Source organism: Galleria mellonella, unplaced genomic scaffold (genome assembly GCF_026898425.1).
Source record: "Galleria mellonella isolate WM207_F2 unplaced genomic scaffold, CSIRO_AGI_GalMel_v1 utg21, whole genome shotgun sequence".
Classification (NCBI taxonomy): domain Eukaryota; kingdom Metazoa; phylum Arthropoda; class Insecta; order Lepidoptera; family Pyralidae; genus Galleria; species Galleria mellonella.
Window position 1 is genome coordinate 2,528,468 of NW_026442037.1, and position 27,922 is coordinate 2,556,389.

The window sequence follows — 27,922 nt, forward strand, 5'->3', positions numbered from 1 at the left end:
TAAACATAAAAAAAAACAGTTTACAATTTACACTTTGAACCTCTCTACATCTTTTTAAATAGATAATAATAAAATAAAATCATCCACTACTATTACCTCACTAAAAATATCATTTTAAATTAAGCTAATATTAGAAAAGATATTAGCCAAATTAAATGCGCATACGCAAACGGCAATTAATTATTATAGATTAGCCTCATATGTATAACTCGTGTAACAAATTACGATGCCCCGGACGTGACACAATTTCACATTGACAAATCCGTTACTGTGAAACTGTCTCAATGTCAAGCATACTATTAGCAATTTCTTCATCATGTATAATTTTAGCAAATCTGTTAGATATTCGACCTTCATTTATAAAATAAGAATTAATTATACGGAACTCGTTGCCAATTTATGTTAACGAGTAAACCATCACGCAATCTCTATGCTACGGAAAGGAAAAACTAATGTTTTCGGATATTTAATACCTACAAACTGCAGTTTAAGTAGTTCGGTACTATGCTTATTCTTTGATGAATTTGTTGGATTTTCTAATAAAAATAAATAATATAGATAGATAGATAGATAGATAAACTTTTTATTTGAGCCATTTATGACACACGTAAATTTACAAATGAGTTTATACAATCAAATTATTTACACCTTTAAAATATACAACAAAAGATAAAATATGAAAATATGGTTTCGCCATGTGTGTCGCAGTCCCCCAAATAGGCTACAGCTCAGTGATGGTTTTGCTTAAAAGCAAAGCACTGATTTTCTGCAGCCTGAAGTTAGGTTACACGGACGCGTACAACAAACCCAGAGTGTAACCTGTGTACCCAATTTAACAGCCAAAGGTAAAATTGTATTATATAGATACTTATATAAATGATGCATAAATAATATATTTTATTGATTAATTAAACATACAATATAAATAATTCACCACAATAATTATTATGTTGAAAGCAGACGCTACCAGGCGACCAACCCAAGTTTTTGTTTAGTTAGTAAATCCTGTTTTATTAATTTTTTAAAAATTGATTTGGATGCAGCTAGTCTCATTGGAGGGAGTATGTTATTCCAGCATTTAGTCGTCATTATAATTTTCTTTTTGCTTTTTTATTTGTCCTTTCATAAATATATATACTAGCTGACTCGGTAAACGTTGTTTTACCATATACATTATTTCGAGAACTATACATGAAAATATATCGTACTAAAATTATTGTATTCGATTGTCATCCTGCAACTCTATTGTGGCATATAAAAATTACGATTAAACAACAGGGGTTGATCGTAAAAGCGTGAAAATTTTATTTTGTATGTATTTTTCAATGCTAAATCATAACAAAATAAAAATAAAAAAACATGTCTAAAATAAAAAAAAATATTTAGGGGTGGGTCACCCCTATCATTAAGGGGTATGAAAAATAGATGTTGGCCGATTCTCAGACCTACCCAATATGCACACAAAATTTCATAAAAATCGGTAAAGCCGTTTCGGAAGAGTTTGGTAACAAACACTTTACTGACATATCCCGTAATAGTTATATCCTATGCCCTTGTTCCAAAAATTAATTTATAAAACATACGTAAATAATCCCCTTTAGTATACTAAAAGCATCCAAACCTCAAAGTTTAAAAACCCTTCTATACTTCAGTTACATTCTCAATTAACCCAAAAAAAGGGCTAAAGGATTCAAGCCATCTTTCGTCAGAGACCCGCAATTACGCCATTACCGGACATAAACGTTCAAAGTTTTTAATTTAATTAAACACTTGATGAGTAAACAGGAAGTACTTTCGTGATTAAAGTGAAAAAAAAAATCTAGCTCATTATCCTAACGTGTTGGGGTCCCTCATTCGCCCATTTTAATTTATCACCCTGTGGATGGCGTGGAAAAATAATTCTTTGGTGGAATGGTCAATAAGATATATTGATCTGAAAACTCGACTACTACACTAATTGTATTAAAATTTCAATGAGCTTGTAATACAATCTGTAAGTATATTATTTTAGATATAAAAAAAATCCAAATCGTTTTAAAACTGACGGAGTTATGAGGTAACAAACTTTAAAAAAGTATAACCGAAGTGAGAACCTCTTCCTTTTTTTTTATACAACTTAGAATGGCAAACAAGCTGACGGCCCACCTAATAGAAAGTGGTAACCGTCGCCTATAGACATGAGCAGTACCATGGACATAACAGAGTGTACTGTTTCGCCCATGATACCCCCCATGCGTTGCCATTCCTAGGGACTCAGAAATGGCAACGACTCTATTTAAAGTCGGTTAAAAATAAGATGATATATCTGTTGATTGACATATTTAAGATACTCTGATTCAGTTATGCTGCTCACATCTACACGCCGATGTTACACACTTCCTATGCTTAAAATCAGTCATTTTAATATGCAATAATTTCTTTCCAAAAATTTATAAAAACTTACATTTGGAGCATAGCATTATATGGGTTGACTGGTAGAGAATGCTTTTAGCATTAAGTCCGCCATGTATACATATTTATGCTAATGAATAATAAATTAATAAATGGGTGTGAAACAGGGACAATGAAGCAAAAGGAAAAAAAGATGCTTGTGGCATTCGAAATCTGGACATGGAGAAGAATGAAAGAAAAAGTAATGAATCAGGAAGTCTTGAAAAGGGGAATGGGAAACGAACATTAATAAGAACAATAGAGAATAGAAGAGGCAAAATGCTGGGTCACCTTATACGACATGACGATATTTTAAAGAGCATAGTAGAAGGAAAAGTAGAGGGCAAGAGAGGAAGGTAAAGATCAAGGAATAACTACATGGGACAGGTAAAGGAAAACACTAGGTATCATGTCGTACAGGAAGGTCAAGAATATGGCCTGGGATAGTGCATAAATTAGTTGCACCGACAAGAGGAAACTTTTAATAGAGAAAGAGTAATTTATTTACTATTTCAAAAAAACGAGAGACAGGCGTGACAGATATGTTGCATACATATGGTATATGTTTTTTACCATTTTAATTATTGAATAAGTCATTTTATATTATTTATTATATATTATAAAAAAAATCTGAAGCATTTCATCTATAGAGATAAAATACTGTGACCATTCTATTGACTTTATAGCTGCAACAAACGGTACATATCAGAGGGACGGGGACCTTCTGGGTAGTCTTTGGGGAAATTCAGACTAAAGTTACGCTTTAAATATTTTAATAAACTCGTATTATAGCCGTAAAAAACACTTTGCGTGGCCATTTTTTGGGTGCGACACCCTTCTCTGTCGCAAATTTCTAATACAGCTTGTTGGAATAGCTTTTGAGGTGAATTTACGGGTTTTCTCCAATGAAAGTGTACCAGATATCGTTCACATTTCTTGGCCTGTTAAACATTTTTTTTTATGCAACTTAGAATTATAAACAAGCTGATGGAAATTGGTAACCGTCGCCTATACTCGTAGACATGAACGGTATCATGGTACTTTTTTTACAGGTGAAAATGGCATGGTTACCCCATCTGTGCTATCGGTATACACTGGCGGGGTACCAGTGAGAGGTGATAGGTGAGAATGAAAAGGCAAGCCAGTTAGCCCATCGTGACGAATTCAATGAATTTATCATTAAATTAGTCACGATAGTTTCCAGGGGGAACCGTGCGGAGGTCGACGAACCGGTATCATGATACTGTGTCGCCTATTTATCACCCTTCATGCGTTGCCAAGATGTTATGCCTCTGTAAACTTCACTGCCATATTCCATCAAACCGAAACATAACTACTTCATGGCAGAGACACGAATAGAATAGAGGTATCAAAGCAGACGCCTTTTCAATGAACTTCTAAAAGAAAAAGGTTCTAACCTCTGGTAAATTTAAGAAGACTTACAATTTAAAATAAAAATTTTAAAAAAATTCCAGAATAATTTCGACGTTCCCACAATACCGACTGGGCGCGTCTACCAGTTTTATTATTCATACGGTTTTGTTTAAACTCTGAGCTTTGTTCAATGTTTGTGACGGCTGATCGCTCACACAAACGCCTCTAAATGTATCCGGAACTTGAAAATTAATGAATTTCCGTTTCACCCTAAACAAACTCTTGGGTTTACTCTTTGTTCGTATTTAACTTGTTTGCTTTTATGTCGTTAACGGTAGCTATTTTCGTGTAAATCTTTGGATATTCATATTCTATGAATACTAATATATAAATTGTGTATACAGTTCCATGTGGTCTTTTTTTTTACAACACAGGGGGCAAACGAGCATACGGCTCACCTGATGGTAAGTGACTACCGCCGCCCATGATCACCCCACAACACCAACGGCATTGCTGGTGTGCTGCCGGCCTTTTAAAAAGGAATATGCTCTTTTCTTGAAGGTTATGTTGTCGTATCGGTTCGGAAATACTGCTGCTGGAAGTTCATTCCAAAGAGTGGTTGTGCTTGAGAGAGTGCCTTGAAAAACGCATGGTGGAGGACCGCCACTCGTCCAGATGGTTGGCATAGAATGATGGTCCATTCTATGCCAAGACATATGAGATAGAAAGGGGTGGTCCCCTTTCTATCTCATGGGTGTAATTAGAGGCGACTGAGGCAATGATCGAGGGATTGGCAGCAACGTCCCTCTTAAAATATCACCAAATCCTAACTGTGGCTGATAGGGGGGAGAAGGGATTGTTAATAATGGGTATTAGTAGTCCCAATGCTAGCAATATACCCTGTCAGGACGACCTTCTCGCGGTTCCCCCTGGAAACTATTGTGTTGTATTCCAAGTGAATTTATCACGATGGGCTAACTGACCTGCCTTTTAATTTTCACCTATGATCCCTCAATGGTGCCTTGTCAAAGTATGTCGTTAGCAGGCGAGGTTGCCATTCCATTATTATCCATTTAAAAAAAAACTGTGGCTGACAACCCGTCTGTCAAACGTGGCAACTATTTCCAAAACCTCCCAGCAGAGGGAGGCCTATGTTCAACATTGGGCAATTAACGGCTGATATGACGAGGAATATATAAAATGAAAGAGTTTGTTTGTTCTCTTGAACGCCCTAATATCAGGAACTATCAGTAGGATTTGAAAAATTATTTTTTACACTTTATAATTCATTTCTTAAGGACGTTGTATGTATTTTGCTGAGCTAGGTATATTAATTATAGGATGTCAAATAAATATTGTATTTATTATTTACTAACGGCCCGTCCCGGCTTCACATGGGTGGAAATTTTTACATTTTAAAAAGTGGCCAATAAGGCTGCACGGGAGTAACTTCTCCCGTGCAGCTTTATTGTTATTATTGTTTTCCCAACATTTCCCTCCACTGCTGTGCTCCTATTGATGGTAGCGTGATGAAAAGTACACTATGACCTGCCCAAGAGTATGAAGAATAATTGTACCAAGTTTTGTTAAAATCCGTCGAGTAGTTTTTGTTTCTATAACGAACATACAGACAGACAGACAAAAATTGTACTGATTGCATTTTTGGCATCAGTATCGATCACTAATCACCTCCTGATAGTTATTTTGGAAATATACAGGGTGCTTCAAAAAAATGTATACACACTTTGAACTTCCATAGAAAATTTATTTACCGTTCTACAAAGTTAAATTTCAGGAAAATAGAAAGCTGAAAGTCCAATGTAAATGAAACATAAATAACAAATGTTAATACTGTTCAAATTGGTGACCTGCAGCATCAATACAATTCTGAGTACGAGTCACCACTGATTCTGTACATCGTATCAAAACGTCCAATGAGATTTCTCTACACACTGCTTGAATCTCATTCCAAAGAATGTCTAGGTTACGTGGTTTACGTTTGTACACCTCATCTTTTACTGTGCCCCACAAGAAGAAATCCAGTGGTGTAAGGTCTGGAGAGCGTGCTGGAAACTTAATAACCTGCTTACGTTCTTCAAAACTCAAACGTACGTCCCCCATGTTAATATTACAAATTCCAACTGATAATATAACATAGAGGGACGATTATGCTGGCACCTGGCGAAGAAATATAACATTAGCCTTGTAGAGCGGGAAAACTACAATAGTTTAAAGTGTGTATACATTTTTTTGAAGCACCCTGTATTTCATGTACAGAATTGACCTCTTTACAGATTTATTATAAATATAGGATATACAGACGAATTGAAAACCTTCTCATTTTAATGGTTACTTAAAAACAAACAGGTAAACCTACGTAATACACAATAGATTATCTTCCGTCTCGTTTTGAACATTTTACACATAAAAATCCACGCAAATCGTTCCACTACCATAACATTATGCGCCAGTATGAGATTATCATAAACGTATAATATACACGTATAGTAGAGTGACCATTTGTTGAATTGTTTTAGGACAAAATATTAATTTTAACGGTAAATAAGCTGACGGTCCATCTGTTGTACTTTTTTTTTGATGGGTGAAAATCGGTATACTATCGGTATACACCGGCGGGGCACCAGTGAGAGATGATAGGTGACGATAAAAGCAGGTCAGTTAGCCCATCGTGATGAATTCCACTAGAATTAACTACGATGGTTTCCAGGGGGAACCACGTGGAGGTGGACCTGATATGAGTGATGGCAATGGGTCAGTTAGACTCCATTACTAACAATTCCTTTCCCCCCTTTCGATTCGGTTGTATTTTTTATATTTGTTAAATCATAACTACGGCAATTGTGAACCGGTTTGGAAAATCCTTTTTCTGTCTGAAAGAACCTTACAGATTGGTCTCGTATAATATTTATCAAAGTTTCGTTTTTATAATTAAAATAACTGGTTTTGCCAGGATTTAACTCGATTTCTGTTGTTAAACACAATTTAATAACCTCTCCTAAGATTTTACTTAGCGTACACATCATAGAAACAGAATGTCCCATTCCGAACAGAAGATTTGCTCAACTTAGTTATACGTCATATCCAGTGAGCCGTGTCTACGAAGATTCCCTTGCATTTTATGCCTGCATACATTTGAAGGGATTTTCTGTTTATAGCCGTAATATTGTGTATAGGTAGGACAGTAGTCGGATTGTTTTTTTGTGGTGTTCATTCACATTGATTTTAATGTTTTTAGGGTTCCGTATTTCAAAAGGATTATCGGAACTTTTATAAGATCACCTTGTTGTCCGTCTGTATGTCCGTATGTCAATATTGTTTTACTCCGAAACGCATTAATCGGCAATGCTTTAAAACCGTAAAAAAATCAAACTTCTAAATTAACGCAACTAAAAGATACGACCGTTTATGGCGTAAGTTTTGACAATTGCAAGGGAATATAAATCTATAAGGTAGGGGGAAAGGGATTGTTAACAATGGTGTTTAACAGCCCCATTGCTTATCAGGTCGACCTGCACGTGGTTCCTCCTGGAAACCATCGTGAATAATTCTTGTTGAATTCGTCACGATGGGCTAACTCACCTAAATACTTCTTGTAATTGTTTATATTTATAATATGTTTACTATTGTATTCTTTTGGAGGAAACAATAATAATGTTTATTTATTTATTTATTTATCTCACAACTTTTTTGAATACAATGAAACATTTAAAATAATACCATAGATACATCAAAGTTGTAGAGAACTGGTGTCTAAACTGAGTATCCGAAGAACCTGTATCACAAGGCACCAGGACCCCTGCCTGGCATGAAACATTTTATGGTAATACATACAAACGGAGAACACAAAAGTTGTTAGGCGTAGCAGATACAATATGAACACATGAAAATACATATACACACATAGTTATATAATATTTAAATAACAATCAGTCAAACTGGATATAAATTAGCAAACAAAGGCAAGGTAATCAATAATCAATTACTAAGACAGGAAAAAAATAAAATAAAAATAACAATTAGAGAATAAAGATTTTAGGAGGTAGGATACATTAATTTTTCAATTTCCTCATAATCAAGCTGCTGAAGTCACTCTGTAACAATTTTTTTAAACATATATTTATTGAAGGCGAAAAAAAGAAAAGAATAAAGAGTATCTATCTATCTATCCTTCAAATAAATAGCTAGTAAAGTCTACTTCCATTCTATTCTAATCTTATTAGAACAGCTATAAAGTACTATTATTGCCGGCGGTGCGCGCTGCCGGACTAAATCGAATTACACGCGGTCCCAACTTCGACTCCCGAGTCACTTTTGCCTTTTGACGGCAGCCCTTTGATATCTACCTGTATATAATTTCATTGATACTTGTAAGGGAGCGACTATAAGCGTATTTGATATTTGAAATGTATTTATATTGTATTCGTAATTTTATTTATCCGAGTTAAACGCAGTATTTAACGCCAATTGTTTTGGATTTACTTGTAAACATAAGTTGTTTTTCCTCCATACAAAAAAAACAATGCCTCAAACATGATAATAGGTTGTCTGTAAGAGATTGCTTTTAGCGATAAGGCCGCCTCTTGTATATGCACATTCCGAATAAATACTCCTTGTATACATCTCTACTGTGCGCAGTAAAGAGTTTATTATTATTATATGAATATTGACTGGTGCAGGGAAGGGATAGTTAGTAATGGGGAGGTAAGTCCCCATTGCTATCAATATACCCTATCAGGTAGACCTCTACGCGGTTCTCCCCGGAAACTATCGTGACGAAAACACCATCAGAATTTACCGCTGAATTCGTCACGATGGCTTAATTGACCTGGCCCTTTAATTTTCACCTATCACCTCTCACTGGTGCCCCGCTAGTGTATACCGATAGCACAGACGGGGTTACCATGCCATTTTCACCCATAAAAAAATTGACAGGTGGTCATAATATTATTTATTTAAAAACTGGACTTTTTTTATACAACTTAGAATGGCAACCAAGCTGACGGCCCACCTGATGGAAAGTGGTAACCGTCGCCTATAGACATGAACAGTACCATGGACATAAAAGAGTATACTGTTTCGCGCATGATACCCCCCATGCGTTGCCATTCCTGAGGACTCAGGTGTTATTCCTCTGTACCCAGTAAATTCACGCTATATCCCACCCTTCAAACCGAAACACAGCCATGCAAACACAACTGCTTCACGGTTGAAACACGAATGAAACAGAGATACCCAAGCAATCGTCATTTGTTCAAAGTCTCCCTCTGGACTTTCCTGTAATTTATTGTTATGGAATAAATCCCTTGTCGAAGTTTTTCCAAAAGACTACAACATGGAGTTCTTCAAAAAAGAGGTAGAGATTTCTCCAGGATCGGCAACGCGCGTGTAATATCCCTGGTATTGCAGGCGTTCATAGGCTACGATAACCGTTTACTATCAGGTGGACCGTTTGCTTGTTTGCCACCTCGGTGGTATAAAAAAAAAACTAGGCACGCGTGAATTTTGAAAGTAGCTAATTCTAAATGGTGTATCAAAATAATACCACATCAACTATTAAGTTTCCACTGATGAATATACGCTTCTTTTGGTCAGTACAAAACTCCCCAGTAGAAGCAGCCCATCCGCCTACAAGCTTGGTAGGCGGGTTGGCTACCGCAGTTAGGTTTTTGTGATGTTTTAAGAGGGACGCTGCTGCCCAAGCATGAGCCCAGGAGCAGTGACCATTCCTTGAGAATTAACTTCTCTCAATCGCTTCTTACGACACCTACGGAAAAGAAATACCCCTTCCTTTTGCTATGGGTCACCCCGCCCATTCAATGCCGGGATCACACGGCGAAAACATAATATAGTTTTACAAATATAGTTTTCTATGTCTTATACTAATACATCTAATATAATGTATCCTTGTTTGCCATTCTGTTCTATAAAAAAAAAAAAAAAAAAAAAAAAAAAAAAAAATACATCTAATATAATGTATCCTGATAGGGGGAAAAGGGATTATTAGTAATAGAGACTGAGAAACCCATTGCTAGCAATATACCCGACCAGGTCTAACCCTGGTTGGGTATATTGCTAGCAATGGGATTTTCAGTCTCCATTTCTAACAATCTCTTTCCCCCCTAAATATATATATATATATATATTAATCAAATAAAATTATATAATCCCATGCATATATGTGAAATACGAGTATCTACCTAATACTAGGCACATATCGTCATAGTCGTAGAATACGGACGGATCTTTATATTATTATATTTAATATTCGTTAGATCCGTCAGTGTTCTACGACTATGACGATATGCAGGATACATTATATACTATCGTAACATACCTGGCAAAACTTCCATCCTCGTATAATTCAGTCAGCATCTCTTCTAGATCGGAAGACAGCGTGTTCAGTAACTGGAACCAATAGGACAAACATCGATTTAGTGTAATTAAAGATTATGTTACCTATACAAAAACAAAACGACATCAGTTATTGTAATACCAGTTAGCTTGTTTACAAAACTAAACTACTAAAACGATTTTGAGAAAATTTCTACGGGACTAATTTGGTTATTACCAGAGGGAGACTTTGTACAAAAACGATACCTCTAAATTATCCTCGACACCCTATAACTAGAACATTTAGCTTACGGCGCTGCAGAACAAACCTAGGACTGCATCAACATCTGGCCAGGATTAGTGCGTCATACAATGAAATTAATGCCAAATTACCTCAAATTGATATAGTGTACGATAATTCGAATTCCTACAGGAATAAATTGCTAAAGCACTTTGTACGACAATCTTATGAAAATTAACTCTAATTGTCATAATATATATTTTTTTTAATATTTTTTTAATTCAATTCACTCATAATCTTATTTTCTGATATCGCTCACAACTTAGGTTACATGTTTGTTTTTATTATTTACTTCATTTTCACGCACTGTATAACTATGTTAAAGTAAATGCTGTGAATACCTATAATAGGCATGTGCATTAATATTGTATTATATTTAATGTTTGTTATACCTATATGGTATGTTATAATGCAGTATGCTGTTGGTGTTCCTTAAATGAATAAATAAATAAAAATAAAAGTCGATTGCTTGGGCACCTCTGTCCCATTCGTGTTTCTACCGTGAAGAAGTTGTGTTTGCATGGCTGTGTTTCGGTTTCGGTTTCGGAAGGATGGGATATGGCGTGAATTTACTGGGTACAGAGGAATAACACCTGAGTCCTCAGGAATGGCAACGCATGGGGGGTATCATGGGCGAAACAATATACTCTGTTATGTCCATGGTACTGCTCATGTCTATAGGCGACAGTTACCACTTTCCATCAGGTGGGCCGTCAGCTTGTTTACCATTCTAAGTTGTATAAAAAAAAATACATTTAAGATCGTCACTTCGTCTATTGGGACGACGTCATTCTACACCCCTAAGGATTTATTCGCTTAAAATTACAAGATTTCGCTAACTTGTTCTCTACATACATAGATATGTTGTCGACTCGTATTTCATTTATCAATAGGAAATTTCATGGTAATTTCACGTAATCCCCATTATTCAAACATCGATTTGTTCGTTCCTATTCATCCCGAGCACATATTGAGAACATTGTACGGGAAATGAGTTAAACCTTGTTCGCAGCCGCAAGGGTTAGTTATTTGGTTTGCATTTGTGACACATTGTCAACAAGAATGACGAACAATGCAATATAGACTTCTGTCTTAAGAACGGAGGCATAGACTACTGTGATGAATACACCTGGAATACAGCACGATGGTTTCCAGGGAGGACCACGTGGAGGTCGACCTGACAGGGTATATTGCTAGCATTGGGACTTGTAGGTCGCATTACTAACATTCCCTCCCCCCCACGATTACGAGTGAAACCGCGTAATACAGCTAGTAATATGTAAATAATCTGATAGAACTGACAGTCACATACTTTTAAAATGTATCCATTTTTACTTTACATCGGCATTTATCAAATAATTTTATGATATAATGCGGCTCGACGTACACATACGAGTAAGCTATTGTAGATGCACGTTCTCATGATGGGGTCGATTATTTTCAAAACCCATGCTTTAAAATAAAAAAAAAAACCAAAAATCCCATGGATGATATATTCACAGAGTGTCACCTATATATTTTTATGACAAAATATCGGTCCCTTACCGTGTGGTACTGGCGTAGAGCAAACTATCACTTCCTTCCCGTGGGTGTTGTAATAGACGACTAATGCAACTTAATACTCGAGGGATAGGTAGCAGCGTCTCTCTTAAGACATGACAAAAGTCTAACTGCGGTCTTTAAGCATGAGCTGACCAATGTAGATTAATCAGCTCATGATCACGACAGGCAAATTGGTCGAAACGTCAGAAAAACTAAATGTATTATTTTATTGAATTAAACCCCATGTTTAAAAAATAATTATATGTATTTTTTTTTACTGGATGAAAATGGAATGGTAACCCCGCCTGCGCTAACGGGATACGCTGGCGGAGAACCAGTGAAGGGTGATAGATGAGAATGAAAACGGGCCAGTTAGCCCATCATGATGAACTTCATTCAGGAATTAACCATGATAGTTTCCAGGGAGAACCGCGAGTAGGTCGACCTGGTTGGGTATATTGCTAGCAATGGGATTCTCAGTCTCCATTACTAACAATCCCTTTCCCCCCAAAATATATGTATTATCATATGTAATTATGTGTGACATTTTTTTTTAATACCGTTTATGGTTCAATACAAAAAATACAACTAGAGTAGAATAGAATAGAAATAATCTTTATTAATTTTTTTTATTATTGTACTGCTGGGTACACGACGTTATTATCTGCTTTGAAGAACCCGTAAGAAACTCTTAGTTTTTAAACCATAATTATAATATATCATAATCGTTTTAATCTTTTAACAGTTACTATTTTAAATTTATTTAAATGTATTTACTATATATAAAATTACGTGGTCATTAAAAAGCCTAACTACAATGCAGATACGTATATGTCATTGAAGTAATCGTCTACTATTTAATAGGCTTTGTTAAATCTCTCTCTCTCTCTATCTCCCTTTAAGAGTTTCCTCTTGTCGGTGCAACTAATTCATGCATCTTCTTCCAGCCAGCTCTATCCCAGGCCATATCCTTGACCTCCCTATACGACATGACACCTAGTGTTTCTTTTATCTGTTCCATGTAGATATTCCTCGGTCTTCCTCTTTCTCTTTTACCCTCTATTTTCCCCTCTACTATACTCTTTAAAAAATCGTTAATAAATTGTCAATGAATTTTATTGTTGTTCCAAACAGTACAAACATTTTTCAAAAGATCTCCACACTACGCGACTCAGTGTAGTAATAGATAGCTATTTGCTTAGTTTGCAGACAGGGTGGGGACGAAAAAAGTTGCTCAAATAAAAAATCTCGTGGCACGCCACGGCCGGGCGGCCTAGCCACGCGTGGCGCCCCAAGCGTTCTGCCTACGACACTTTTGTAGCAGACACCTACCGCAATTTTTTAGCTGACTTTAAAAAAGAAGAATTTCCCAATTTGACTTTATTTTTTAAAGTCCAAAAGAAGAAGGTTTTCGATTCGTTTGTTGTGACTGTTACGCAAATACGTCATCGAATTTGATTTTGAAAAATATTTTTGCAATTTATACGGTTTCCTCAGGATAAAATTGATACAGGGATGGATTTTTTTTGTAGACCTTAGATTATATAGATAGTGTCACCATACCAATGCTTCGTCAAAAACATGTCAGCGTTTTTAACCATGTGTGCGTGAATAGGGTTGTCATAGTATGCATTCATTACTCGGTGTATGGGAGAAATTACATTGAACGGTTAAATTGAAAAATAAAAACACACTATGTTTTTAATTATTAAGAATACTTATGAATGAACAAGATAAACAGTGCATAATTATTTGTAATGATTACTTTGATATATAACCAAATATAGACGTTTTAATATGTTTTAATTTTAAAATCATTGACAATGGTCGCCATTTAAATTAATACATGTATAATAAAAAAATATATCGCGGCCTCTAAATTCAAACAGTTTATAGGTAACTGACTTAAAATTGCTTACGTAATCGTATGAAGTGATTAAACAAATTGTAAAAGGCTGTGAAAAGTCAACGACCGCTGTTTGCAGTAAGAATCGTTACTTAGCAACGGGAATAAATACAAACAATAATGTGCCAATCATTTTCTATTCCTATTACCATTTGCTTAGGGTTGAAATTTGTTACAATTCTTGTTAATTTTGTTATGAAGAAAATGAGGTCAAGCGGTGCATCGCAAGATCATTAGGGGGAAAGTCTGAAGTATTGATTTCATGTTGACAAAATTTCTAAGTATTTTATAAATAATGGGGAAATCCATGGGTCGACTTTTACTTATATTTTAAACACTTTTCACAGTTACTGGAACAAGTATCACAGGGAGACTTTGTAAATAATTTGTTTACTTGGGCACTTCTCTTCCATTTGTGTTTCTGCCGTGAAGCAGTTATATTTACGTGGCTGTGTTTCGGTTTGAAGTGTGGGATATGGCAGTGAAATTACAGGGTACTCGACATAGAATAGGCCACCCCTTCCTTTCTTGTTGGTGTCGTAAAAGACGACTAACGGAGCTTAATGGTCCAGGGATCGGCAACAGCGTCCCTCTTAAAATATGAACAAAGCAAAACTACGGTTGCCAACAATTCAATCAGGAATGTCCAGTTCCCAAAATATTTTAAAGATGAGAAATCATAATTACTTTACGCAAAAAAAGTACCAAAAATTTTACATGAGCAGATTATTACTTTTACGTCAAAAAATACATAAAATACATGTTAAATATCTAATACATTCAATCACGAACGTCCTTGCTTGCTTGGGTACCTCTGTCCCATTCATATTTCAACCGTGAAGCAGTTGTAATTGCATGGCTGTGTTTCGGTTTGAAGGATGGGATATGGCGTGAATTTACTGGGTACAGAGGAATAACACCTGAGTCCTCAGGAATGACAAGGCATGGGGGGTATCATGGGCGAAACAGTATACTCTGTTATGTCCATGGTGCTGCCCATGTCTATAGGCGACGATTACCACTTTCCATCAGGTGGGCCGTCAGCTTGTTTGCCATTTTAAGTTGTATAAAAAAAAATTCATCCCACCGTACATTCTTCAAGGTACTTTCTTCCACGCACTACCACGCTTTGGAATCAACTTCCAGTAGCAGTATTTCTGAACAGATACATCGTAACCTTCAAAAAAAGAGCATATTCCTTTTTAAAAGGCTGGCAGTACACCTGCAATGCCTCTGGTGCTTATGGGCGGTGGTAGTCACTTACTATCAGGTGAGCCCCACATCCGTTTGCCTCCTGTGTTATAAAAAATAAATAATGAAAGCCAATAATACTGTTATTTAGAATAACATTAATTTACATACAAACTGATGCATCATCCTTTTATTATGAGCAATTTCTTTTCAAAACAGACTTCATTTTGGACAACAAAATAATACACAATCGTAAAGCTAACGAGCCTCGTCTAATTGTTTGGAAGTGGCGACGGTGCCGGGTACGTTGTTCTCGCTTATTATATCTCCTTTATTTCTTTCCACCGTTTAATGTCGTGAGATGATATTTCATCGTACAAATGGTATATGTATTCAAGGAGATAAAACATCTCTTTTCGTTGCCATATTTAAATTAGAATGGCATACAAGCATCCGGCCCACCTGATGTGGTTACCGTAGCCTATGAACACCTGCAATACCAGAGGTATTACGCGTGCGTTGCCGACCCTGAAGAAACCTCTTTACCCCCCTTTTGAAGAACCCCATGCTGTAGTCTCATTCTATAACCTGAGTGTTCGTGGGAGGAAATTCATTCGAGTTTATTCATTACAAAGAAACAATAAAATCTTTCGTCTTTTCTAATCTTCTAATATTAATAAAGATATAGACAAAGTCTGAGAGCATTTATTTTCTTTAAGAAATCGAATGGAAATACTTAAAACGAAGAAATGAGATTTAGAAATTTAACTATCTGATTTATCTGACGATTGAACTAGTACTACTGTCCAAAATGCAAATTTGGACATTAAACTGCGCGTCCCAGGAGTGTTCGCTCGACACCCCGCTCCACGTTTATGAATAATGCGCTCCGTTATTGCTACGAAAAGTGACATTTTTCTTCTATAGGTACTTAAACAAATACTTTTTATGTCTTTTTTTATGAGTGAAAACGGCATGGTAACACCGACTGCGCTATCGGTATACACTGGCGGGGTACCAGTGAGCGGTGATAGGTGAGGATGAATAACGAGATACAGGTAATTTCTGTCACATACTAAAAACTATTTCCGAAACGATACGACAACATAACCTTCAAGAAAAGAGGATATTCCTTCTTAAAAGGCCAGCAGCACACCTGCAATGCCGTAGGTGTTGTGGGTGACCATGGGCGGCGATAGTCACTTACCATCAGGTGAGCCGCATGCTCGTTTGCCCCCTGTGTTGTAAAAAAAAAATTATGATAAAACCAACTATATCACAAAACTATGATAAACCCAACTCTAACACATACTAAAACTATTAAGTACATTGATGATGATGATGATACAGCCTTTAACTGTCCACTGTTCAATATAGGCCTCCCGGGGGGAAAGGGATTGTTAGTAATGGAGACTGAGAATCCCATTGCTAGCAATATACCCAACCAAATCGACCTCCTCGCGGTTCCCCTTGGAAACTATCATAGTTAATTCCTGATGAATTCATCATGATGGGCTAACTGGCCTGTTTTCATTCTCATCTATCACCCTTCACTGGTGCTCCGCCAGCGTATCCCGTCAGCGCAGGTGGGGTTACCATTCCATTTTCACCGATCAAAAAAAATATAGACCTCCCTTTTAGTGGGGTTTGCCAATAGTTGCCATGCTTGGCAGGCGGGTTGGCAACCGCAGTTAGACTTCGTGTGATGTTTCAAGAGGGACGCTGCTGCCCATCTTTCGACCGTTCAGTTTCCTTAGTCAACGCTTACAACACCTACGAGAAGGGAGAGGATGGCCTCGTATGCAGAAACACACACACCAAGAACATTGCCACGCTCAAATACCTAAACCAATTTAGCAGAAATGAAACAATTTCTATAATATATTTGAAAAACTCCGTATAGACGGTAAAGTTAAATATTTTTGTAAAAGATAAAAAGAAATATGGTCCCTAATCAAGTGAAACACGAGAACGGCGGGCGAAAAATAGACGTCGATATTAGAGACAATGTGCCAGAGCAATGTCGTATAATAAATGACAGCCTTTACTTAATGTTATTGGAACGCAAAGTGCGTTACTACTGGAATTCGATGAGAAACCGAGTTGATTAAAATGTATTAATTAATAGCGAATAATATAAAATAAACCCACCAATAGGAGAGGTCTATGTTTAGCTATGAACAATTAACGGCTGGCATGATGATGGTGAGAAATAATATAAAGAAGTTGTTATACTTTACTATGTAATAATATAGTATCCAAAATATTAACATCGATTGGAACGCAAAGTACTTATTTAAAATCAGCAAATATATCTGCAGGCAGCTTAAGCTGAAGTCAGTTCGAAATCTCAAATCAGTTCAAAATACTACTAGTTCCGGACCTTCTGGGATCTTAGTTATGAGCAGCCGGCAGTGTTAGTCGAGCAATATCGAGTAAAATACATGTAAGTTAATCCCGGCTGTTCTTACATTAAAATGACGAGATATTTTGTATATGAATTTAAAATGTGAAATCATGTATCAATAAGTAGGTTTCATTTTACAAAAAGCTTGTTTTTACTTCACAAAGAAAAATAGAATCTTTAATTGCCATAAAATTAACATGGAACCGGCATACGAATAAGCACGGAAATAAACCCGATATCAATTGCATAAAGAATTAGTACAAAATAAGCAGATATGGTGTTCCAGAAAAGCCTCTGTGGTTTTGGGATGTCTATTTGTTATTGTCGTTTTATGGTAAAAGTAAATAAATTAATAATAATAATAAAATAATCATGAAAATCAAATTAGAATTGGCAACGTTATTGCAAAATATAGCCATTGTTCGAACGAAGGTGTCACTCTACTATCAAGAGTTACTAGGCGGCCTTTGTTACTTAATAAATAGCCACTAAAAATACAGACAAAATGATAATCTCTTGCCATGTAATCCTGACATAGAATGAGTCACTTCTTAAGTTTGAGTTTCATCGTGAGTTTTGTAAGACACGACTATCGGAACTTAATAGTCAAGGGATGTGTAAAAGTGTCCCTCTACATCATCAAAGATTAACTGCGGTTGCCAATTTGCCTGCCAAGCTTTGCAACTACTGGCAGGACCATCCAATAGTGGAAAGCCTGTGTTCAGCAGTGGACAGTCAACGATTAGTATGATGATGATAATGATAATAGCCTCCTTTCCTTTTGAAAGTTGCTTAAAAATAGTATACAATAAATAAGTTTAAAAACTAAATTCGATCGAGAACCAATAGTAGTGAGAGAACATACTCGATCCGGTAATATGATAGGTACGACTGCATCCATTACAAGTACATACGATCTTGTTTCTTTATAAGTATGTATTTACAATATTTGTAAGTAAGAATTCGTTAGGATTTTGAATGAAATTCTAACTCCAAAGATTTAAATAAATCATCATCATCATCACCTCAGTCATTATTTGTCCACTGGCGAACTTTTTATTTTTATACCACTGAGGTGGCAAACAAGCATACGGCCCACCTGATGGTAAGCGGTTACCGTAGCCTATGAACGCCTGCAATACCAGAGGAACTTAGATAAATATCGTAATATTATTTTACACATGATGTTTACGCAATATTATTTGCTTCAACATGACTAAGCCTAACTTTTATATTTAGTTTAATTAATCATAATTTATTCTTTTCTTTTATACAACTTAGAATGGCAAACAAGCTGACGGCCCGCCTGATGGAAAGTGGTAACCATCGCTTATAGACATGCGCAGTACCATGGACATAACAGAGTATACTGTTTCGCCCATCATACCCCCCATGCGTTGCCATTCCTGAGGACTCAGGTGTTATTCCTCTGTATCCTGTAAATTCAGGCCATATCTCACCCTTCAAACCGAAACACAGCCATGCAAACACAACTGCTTTACGGTTGAAACACGGATGGAACAGAGGTACCCAAGCAAACGACTTTTGTACAAAGTCTCCTTCTGGTAATGGCCTCTCGTAATGGCGAAGATATCACTTTCTTATAGTATATGATGATCTAGTAAAAAATATAACTGGAATTGTCGATGATTCGATGTTACTGTATTTCATTTGAATTATTCACTTGTCATTGTATATTTTTATTTATGGAGCAATAAAGAGTTAAATAAATAAATAAATAAATTCTCTCTTGCATTCAGCGCTTGATCAAGCAAGCGATCAAGCAGATTATAAAGATTAAAAATATATATACACAGACAAAATAAATATTTAATTACATAAACTTAATTACTTAAAAGCAAAATAAAGAGGCAACAATGGGCGGCCTTATCGCTAAATAGCGATCTCTTCCAAGGAACCTTAAGATGCAAAGGACAAAATTGTGTCTGGTCAAGGCATAACAGAAAAATAATAATACCAACAAAAGACAGAAAAGAAGGCGGAAGATATATTAAAACGAAGTATAAACATTATAAATAAAAACATATATATTTACACATAATAATAATAAAATTTATATTTAGTACACTTACTATTTGTTATTTTCATAGATACAGTTTTAAATATGCTAGAAGCAGATTAGGGACAAGTGTAATATTTGGCAATAAACTTGTGTCTTTATCGAAGGAGAGTTAAAGACGAAAATTTTCAAATTCGTTAATAATAAATTTACGAATATTTACAGATAATTTATTATTGTTATTTACATATCCTCTGACATAACAAAGAAGGAAATAAGCAGTCGGTGATCAACGCGTTCTTGTTAAAAGTTGACAAAAGTCAATTACATTCGGGACGCGTAGAGATGAGAAATTTTGGATCGAAAAATATTGTAGAAAAAGTTTAGATTGTCACGCCCCATTCGACTTTGTTGACAGTTGTTCAATTTATTTATTTATTTTAATACTTCATTGTACACATTTGTTATAAAAATATGACAGAGGTAAACAAAAGAACAAAGGCGAGCTTAACTCTGATAGAGTTCTCTTCCAGCAACACCCAAAGTGGAAAGGAGCATCAATGTCAGCGGATACAGCAGTGTACAATTTTTAAACAGCCAAAATTAAATGAATTACATTATATTTTTTATTCAATGATGTTTGAAAATAAATTTTTCATCATTAATATTGTATTACGTGTAATCCGCGGCTTTCTACGCGTGAATTGTCAAAAAATATTCTAATTTTGCCGTGTGGTCCCGACATAGGATGAGCCACCCCTTTTTCCCTGTGGGTGTCGGTAAGAGGGGACTAAGAGAACTAAATGGTTGAGGAATTGGCAGCGGCGTCTTTCTTAAAACATCACCAAAGGCCAATTGCAGTTGCCAACTCGCCTGCCAAGCGTGGCAACTTCTGTTCTGTGTTCAACAGTGGACAGTTAATAGCAGATATGATGATTTTAATCTTATGTGTCAATCCAGGATATGAATTATTTGTGTGCAAACTTTCATGGAAATTTGATCAGCCTTGCATGGACAAGGCGAGATTCAGTAATGAGAAATATGTAAAAAAAATATTAAAAGAATTTTTTTTATAACCAAAAGAAGTCAGTATATTTTAAAGTTCAATTATTGTTACTTTTAATAAAAAAAGTCTTCTTTTCCTTTAATAAACTTTTTTGTCAATACGACAATCTTTTTTAATCGATTTTGTTCATTTACTTTTTAATCAACAAGGTTGCTAATTTTTTTTTTTTTTGGAAAAAAAAACAAATTTCAATTCTTTTTAATTTTGTTTCCGTCTGCGTGCGTTAATTTATAAAAATCAAACAGGTTTTTTTTTTACAAAAATACTTCTGGGAAATGAATCTGAGTTGGAACAACTTTTCTGTATTGTCGCTCGTTGCCTCGCAAATGAAGAAAGTTGCGCACTGATGCGTTGCTATGCTACTGGGGTATTTTCAATCCGTAAAACAAGGGGACTTTCGGGGGTCTCTGGTGACTCAGTATAAGTATTTTGCTCGATAAATATAATTCTAGTATTGTTTATTATAAAATGTATAATATAATATCAATTAAATAATATGATTATGATATGATTTATGTGTACAAATAGATTTTGATTAACAAAGCAAAAAAAAAAGGATTATTGAAAACAACAAAAAAATCGTTAAATGCATGTTACATTACAAAATTCTAATAATGTAGATGATTTTGAATTATTAGTAGAACATACAAAGTTTTTTATTTTTACTTTTTTTTTTAATATGTTTGTTGTACGGAACCGTTATCTCAAAATTATTATAACTTTCAAATTGATCACATTTGTAAATGCTGACATAACGCGCTGTGACAGCCGGACAGGCAATCTCATCATACAGGGCTCCTTTGTAATTGTACAATTATGGCACAGGACACTACGAAACAAGTCTTAAATCAAATTGCCACATATAATATTTTTTTTTTATCAAAATATTATAATGTTGCCAGTTAATTCCTTTTTACACCACATAATGGAATTTTAATTAAATCATTCATAATATTTCTGTACTATACGGAACCCGTGTGCGAACGTCGGAACACCGCTTCCCCGTTTTGTTCTTATTAAACAAGGCACGGCACGGCTGATTTGTGATGGTATTTGTTATTTTTTCCCCATCTCCTCGATTGTGCGGACTTTTTTCCATTACTCTTGTGAACGGTACTTTTAATTATTTGTCCGTGTTCATTGTTTCCAAGTCTGTTTCCTTTAATGTCTCTGGTGGCTTTTATTTCATTATATTTATGAATTGGGAACTGTCTGGCTTCCACAGAGTAAGTATTATATACCTATATTATATTATTCTCAATTTCGTGTATAATATAGTATATATCATATATGTGTAAGTATATTTGTTATTCATATATATTTATTCGTTTATATATGTAATTTTAGTATGTATGTATATCAATAATTAGTAGTACCGCATTCGAGTATTCTGACACTTCCCTATGGTTGACTGGGAGAGAATGCTTTTAGCATTAAGTCCGCCATGTACACATATTTGTACTAATGAATAAATTAATAAAAATAAATAAGTATATTATTATAGATTTTTTTTAACCACCCAAAGTGTCTTAAACTTCCAAGACCCTTTCTGTGTGTGTCTATGACTGAACCAAGCTTTAAACAGGATTTACTCTTACGTCGATCCCATATTTTGTGTCAAAACCAAATCCTCATTTGGACGATCTCCATGGTGTAATGGTGGGCGGGCATGTCGTTTTGGACATTGAGGACTCGGGTTCGATTCCCGGCCAAGCCAAGTTGGGGAACGATCTTTTCTTAATAGGCTCAGGTCTGGAGGTTGTAGGTTGTGCTCGTAGGTGTTCGTCGAATATTTCCTCATAATACTGGATATCCCAGTTTGAGAAGCAGACGACTGATGTAACTGCATGGCACATCATCATCATCATATCAGCCTTTAACTGTCCACTGCTGAACATAAGCCTTCCCCTTGGTGAGGTTTGCCAGTAGTTGCCTAGCTTGGCAGGCGAACTGGCAACCGCAATCAGGCTTTAGAGATGTTTTAATAGGGACGCTGCTGTATATAGTACAAGTGTATAGATAGAATAATATATAGACATATTAAATTAAGAATGGAGATATTACTAATAAATATTAATTTTATTACAATTTTTGTTGCTATGTTTTCTCGAATTAAAAGGTTCCAACTAATTCTTATTCTAAATACTATTTTACATACATACATATACATACATATCTGTCACGCCTGTCTCCCATCAGGGTAGGCAGAAACAATGGAACGCCAAATGCTTCGATTCAAACAAACCTCTTTCGCTTCTGCCACATTCATTAATCTTTTCATACACGCTCGCCGATTACGGGTACTTTTAATTTGGCCCTTCTTCAGCACATCGCCTAATTGGTCGACATACGTCTATACTACTACTAATAATAATTGTTCAAAATTAACCTTTTTATATATATATTGACAATTCTAGTTTTTTTTATAAAAAAGAAAATTTATAAACAATTGAAAAAGAACAAAACATACAATACATCAAGTCAACAGCCGGGAATTTTATTTACAATTAATATAATATAAATAATAATATATAATAACAAAAACCAGCATATTTTACAAACAATAATAATTAAATACTATTTTATGAATTTTAAATTCGTATTGTATGTATTTTTTCGTGCGTAGGTACGATCGTAAGTCTAGTTAGTTCTATGAACACACGAGTCAGTGCCTGCAAATCTATTATAAACTACAAAAAAAAAAAAAAAAACCGTCACGTATTCATAGATTAAGTTGGAACGAACGGCGCCGGTTTGTGGTATCGGAAATTGAATCCGACCGCTAGCCAGCCCCACAATTCAAACATTGTTCGGTGGTAACTCCGTTCTACTATCTTGTGTTTATGCGACCCTGGTACTGTACCTGTCCATTTCAACGACATATTGTCACAAATAAATTATAATTTATTGAAAATATAGACCAAAAACCACCTTATTTCGTTTAATAATAACGTTTCTATTCTTTTGTAATTTTTTTGACTGGATTTGTCATATTTCCTTGTCGACGACTACTATTTTTCTAAATAGCGAATTTTTTTTTTTTGGATGGGTGAAAATGGTATGTTTACCCCGCCTGCGCTAACGGGATACGCTGGCGGAGCACCAGTGAAGGGTGATAGATGAGAATGAAAACAGGCCAGTTAGCCTATCATGATGAATTCATCAGGAATTAACCATGATAGTTTCCAGGGGGAACCGCAAGGAAATCGACCTGGTTGGGTATATTGCTAGCAATGGGATTCTCAATCTCCATTACTAACAATCCCTTTTCCTCCTAAATAGCTAGTTTGCCAATCAAGTTGCATAAAAAATACAATTAGCTCAACTGAGACTCGATGGAGGGAAAGGGATTGTTAGTAATGGAGAGGTTAGCCCCTATTGCTATCTATATACCATATCAGGTCGACCTCCACGCGGTTTCCCCCGGAAACCATCGTGACTAATTTATTGTTGAATTCGTCACGATGGGCTAACTGACCTGCCTTTACATCCTCATCAATCATCCCTCGCTGGCGCCTCGGAAGTGTATACCGATAGCGCAGACGGAGTTACCATTCCATTATTAGTCATTAAAAAACTGAGACTCGAATCGTGATCCTAAAATATAAGAAACATGATTACCAGAGGGAGACTTTGTATAAAAGTCGATTGCTTGGTTTCGGTTTGAAGGGTGGGATATGGCGTGAATTTACTGGGTACAGAGGAATAACACCTGAGTCTTAAGGAATGGCAACGCATACGGAGTATCATGGGTGAAACAGTATACTCTGTTTTGTCCATGGTACTGCTCATATCTATAGGCAACGGTTACCACTTTCCATCAGGTGGGCCGTCAGCTTGTTTGCCATTCTAAGTTGTATTAAAAAAAAAACCGCTACACTAAGAACGAATTAATTCATAACCGTCTCCGGTAAACATTTTGTAATATTTAAACAATTCTGCAATCCCCTTATCTCAATCAATTACCGTTCAAATTCCAATGATGATAATAAGAAAATTAATTAAACGAATTTATGGAAACATCCATCGGAATTTGCTTAAAGTCCACGCTGCTTTCCCCTAGTTTTTGAGAAAGTCCACGTCCAAATGCTAACGGCCAATTTCCGTGATTGTTCAACAAAAGTTTTAATGAACGTTTACTAAATTCTAAAATTCTCGTCTAGCCCTCCGTTTTATTACATTTCTATATTCTGCTGTTATGAACTTACAATTTATTGGTGGTAATTTTATTACCTCGCATAGATAAAAAAGTTGACATCTTTGGTGAAGCACTTGTATGGAAACTGTCTAATATAAGTTTTGGAATTAATATTTTTTTAACTACGAACTACTCCATTAATTTGAATGAGAAGTCTTTATGATTCTATATCTACGAGTTCACCTTTACTAATAACTGTATTACTGGTTATTTTAATAGAAATAAAAAAAAAGAGTATAATATTTAACAAGTATTATTATATTATTTTTGAAATTCTATTACATATAGACAGGGCCTGATATAAAAAAGGAAATACAGCAAAACAAAAATGTAGCTCAACATATTTAAAAGCGGTTGACTGTTGAAAAGAGCGGCAAATATTTTTTTTTTCTTAGACCCAAAACTGTTTAGTTTTTTTTTTTTTTTATATTATATAACACAGAGGGCAAACAAGCATGCGGCTCATCTGAGAATAAGTGATTACCGCCTCCCATTAACACCCGCAATACCGGAGGAAATGTAGGTTTTATATATAATTTAATAATTGAACTACAATTTTTTTTTTTACAACTTAGAATGGCAAACAAGCTGACCACCCATCTGATGGAAAGTGGTAACCGTCGCCTATAGACATGAGCAGTACCATGGATATAATGCGTTGCCATTCCTGAGTCTTACTTAAAACATAAAAAGTACTGAAAATTTGGTAACCCCGCCATGATATGCTGGCCCCAGTGAAGGGTGATAGATGAGAATGCGTTGACATTCATCTGAATTATTATTTCCAGGGAGAAAAACTGGTTGGGTATATTGGTAAAATTCTCAGTTATTACTATATCGTATTTTAGTACTTAAACACGAACACACAATAAGCACCTGTAATAATAGTTATAGCAATGTAACAATTCGTCTAATTCAGGCGTTTTGTTCTTGAGGCACGCTCCTATTTACAGGCGTGATAGATACTTAGTACTACCATATTATATTATCTGTCCTACTACTTTATACCGTTAGGAGCTAAATATAGAGTTTTGTAACCGTCTCATTAACTTTCCGAGTTTCTTATCGGATGTTTCGCTAAATAGGAACTTTTGTAATACTGTCGTTTTCCTGTATTTGTTTAGAATCGCTAGACTGGTAAGAGCCAATGAACCTTAAAGGTTATAGTTGATAGTATGCTGTTCTATTAGCAGCAATAGTCTAAGATCCCACAGCTTAATTCTGCAGGTATAAGACTTTTTAATGAAATTAAATGAAAAATAAGTGAGAATATAATATAATGCACTCGAGTTGCCTCTCTTACAGTAAGCCATAATCTAGGGTTGTCATTTGTGTGTGCGCACGTATCCGTGCCCTCCTGTGATGGTAGGGTGGGAGGGACATTCCCCACCCTAACTAAGAGAGGAGGCTTGCCCTACACCACCTACAGGACGGGCCGTCGCGTTGGATACTCGGTAGTTGTACAAACGGGAACCCGAGATCCAACATAAGCACCTCGAGGTACGTCGTGTGGTTTTTAGTGGGTACGAATCCCACACACCCCAGCTGCCCTCCCTCCGGCAGGTGGGACGGTCTTGCTTAAGGTTTTTCACACGTTAAACAAAAAAAAAGGGTTGTCATTTGTAATGAATAAATTTAATAAATAATTAACTAACCATAAAACCTTCTTTCACCACCTCCGTGGTATAAAAAACAAAACCCTATATATACTAAAGTTACATTATCGACAAATAATGTGAGCTATTTAAAAATAAAAATTTTCAAAACCATGGGAAGTAATAGCGGATCATGGATCATAAACATGGCATAATATGCTAGAATACTAATAATTCTAATTGTATATACTGCGAGATGGACATCATCCATGCTTCTATTCTTGTCTTTAGACAACTATTACCACTCTCCACCGATAGCTCAGCTGTTAACTATCCACCGCTGATATAGATTTTGTTACAATTTTATCACAAGAAAAGAAACCCCGCAGCACTTAATTTGTGGCTGCAGCCCACCCATACATAAACGATATATCTTCTTTGGTAAATACACTGTATATCTATAGGAGATAAAAAACATCGTTACAAAAACATCTTAAAATTCCTATCACTAATTGGAATTAACAGCGAACTTTTTTTTTTATACAACTTAGAATGGCAAACAAGCTGACGGCCCACCTGATGGAGAGTGGTAACCGTCGCCTATAGACATGAGCAGTACCATGGACATAACAAAGTATACTGTTTTGCCTATGATACCCCCCATGCGTTGCCATTCCTGAGGACTCAGGTGTTATTTGTATTAGATATTTGTATATTTATGTAATATTTGTTTAATGTATTCATGTATGTATATTTATATAACCATAATGTGCAGAAGCTCTCTATTGTATGTGTTGTAATTTTTTTTCACCGCACAATAAAATTTCTGTTTTGCCAAAGGTTGACTGGGAGAGAATGCTATATAGTATTAAGTCCGCCTTTTGTACCAGACATTTTTTGTAATATGGTCAATAAAGAATAAATAAATAAGTTCATTGACTTTTCCAGAATTCCCGATCCGAGATTCCAAATCTATTCTGTCTCATCCGTAAGCTAAAAAGATCAGCACAATATATTACATTTGAAAATCGATTCTCCAATTTAAAACAGATATCGACGCCCGCCGATCATATCAAAGCGAAACGGACAGACCGCAGGATTGCATTTGAATATATATCGCGTCTAACAAGGGACATGTGGTGAGTCCCGGGACATGTCCGGTCCAACTAGAAAATTGAAATGTCCAATGCATTTGTAGTTTCCGAGATAATAACGTTTAACACGTGTGAGATATACATACATATAATTGGTTTGCACAGTTGATGACAAGTTGATGACAGTTAAAAGTAATTCAATTGAGTTTCTTGCCAGTTCTTCTCAATTGGATCTATACTCGTATACCGAACTGGACGGTAGGGAAAAAAAATAAAATTATACTGTAAAAATTTGACGTTCATAAGCGGCTAAAATGTCCTACATGAATAAATGATTTTTGAATTTGAATTTGAATTTGAATTTGATGTTAATGCATTGAAGTAATGCACACGCCCTTATCTCCTTTTTTTATACAACTTAGAATGGCAAATAAGCTGACGGCTCAC

The 27,922-nt window shown here is 35.6% G+C and overlaps 1 protein-coding gene across 2 annotated transcripts in view; it reads right to left on the minus strand.

Annotated features, from left to right (window-relative positions):
* LOC113509955 (protein sprint) overlaps positions 1–27,922 on the minus strand; it is a 365,904-nt gene that overhangs the window by 297,916 nt on the left and 40,066 nt on the right. For both annotated transcript variants that reach the window (XM_052894346.1, XM_052894340.1), the window contains one exon: positions 10,160–10,230. In XM_052894346.1, coding sequence (XP_052750306.1) covers positions 10,160–10,230 — 71 coding nt within the window. The remainder of the gene's footprint in view (positions 1–10,159; positions 10,231–27,922) is intronic.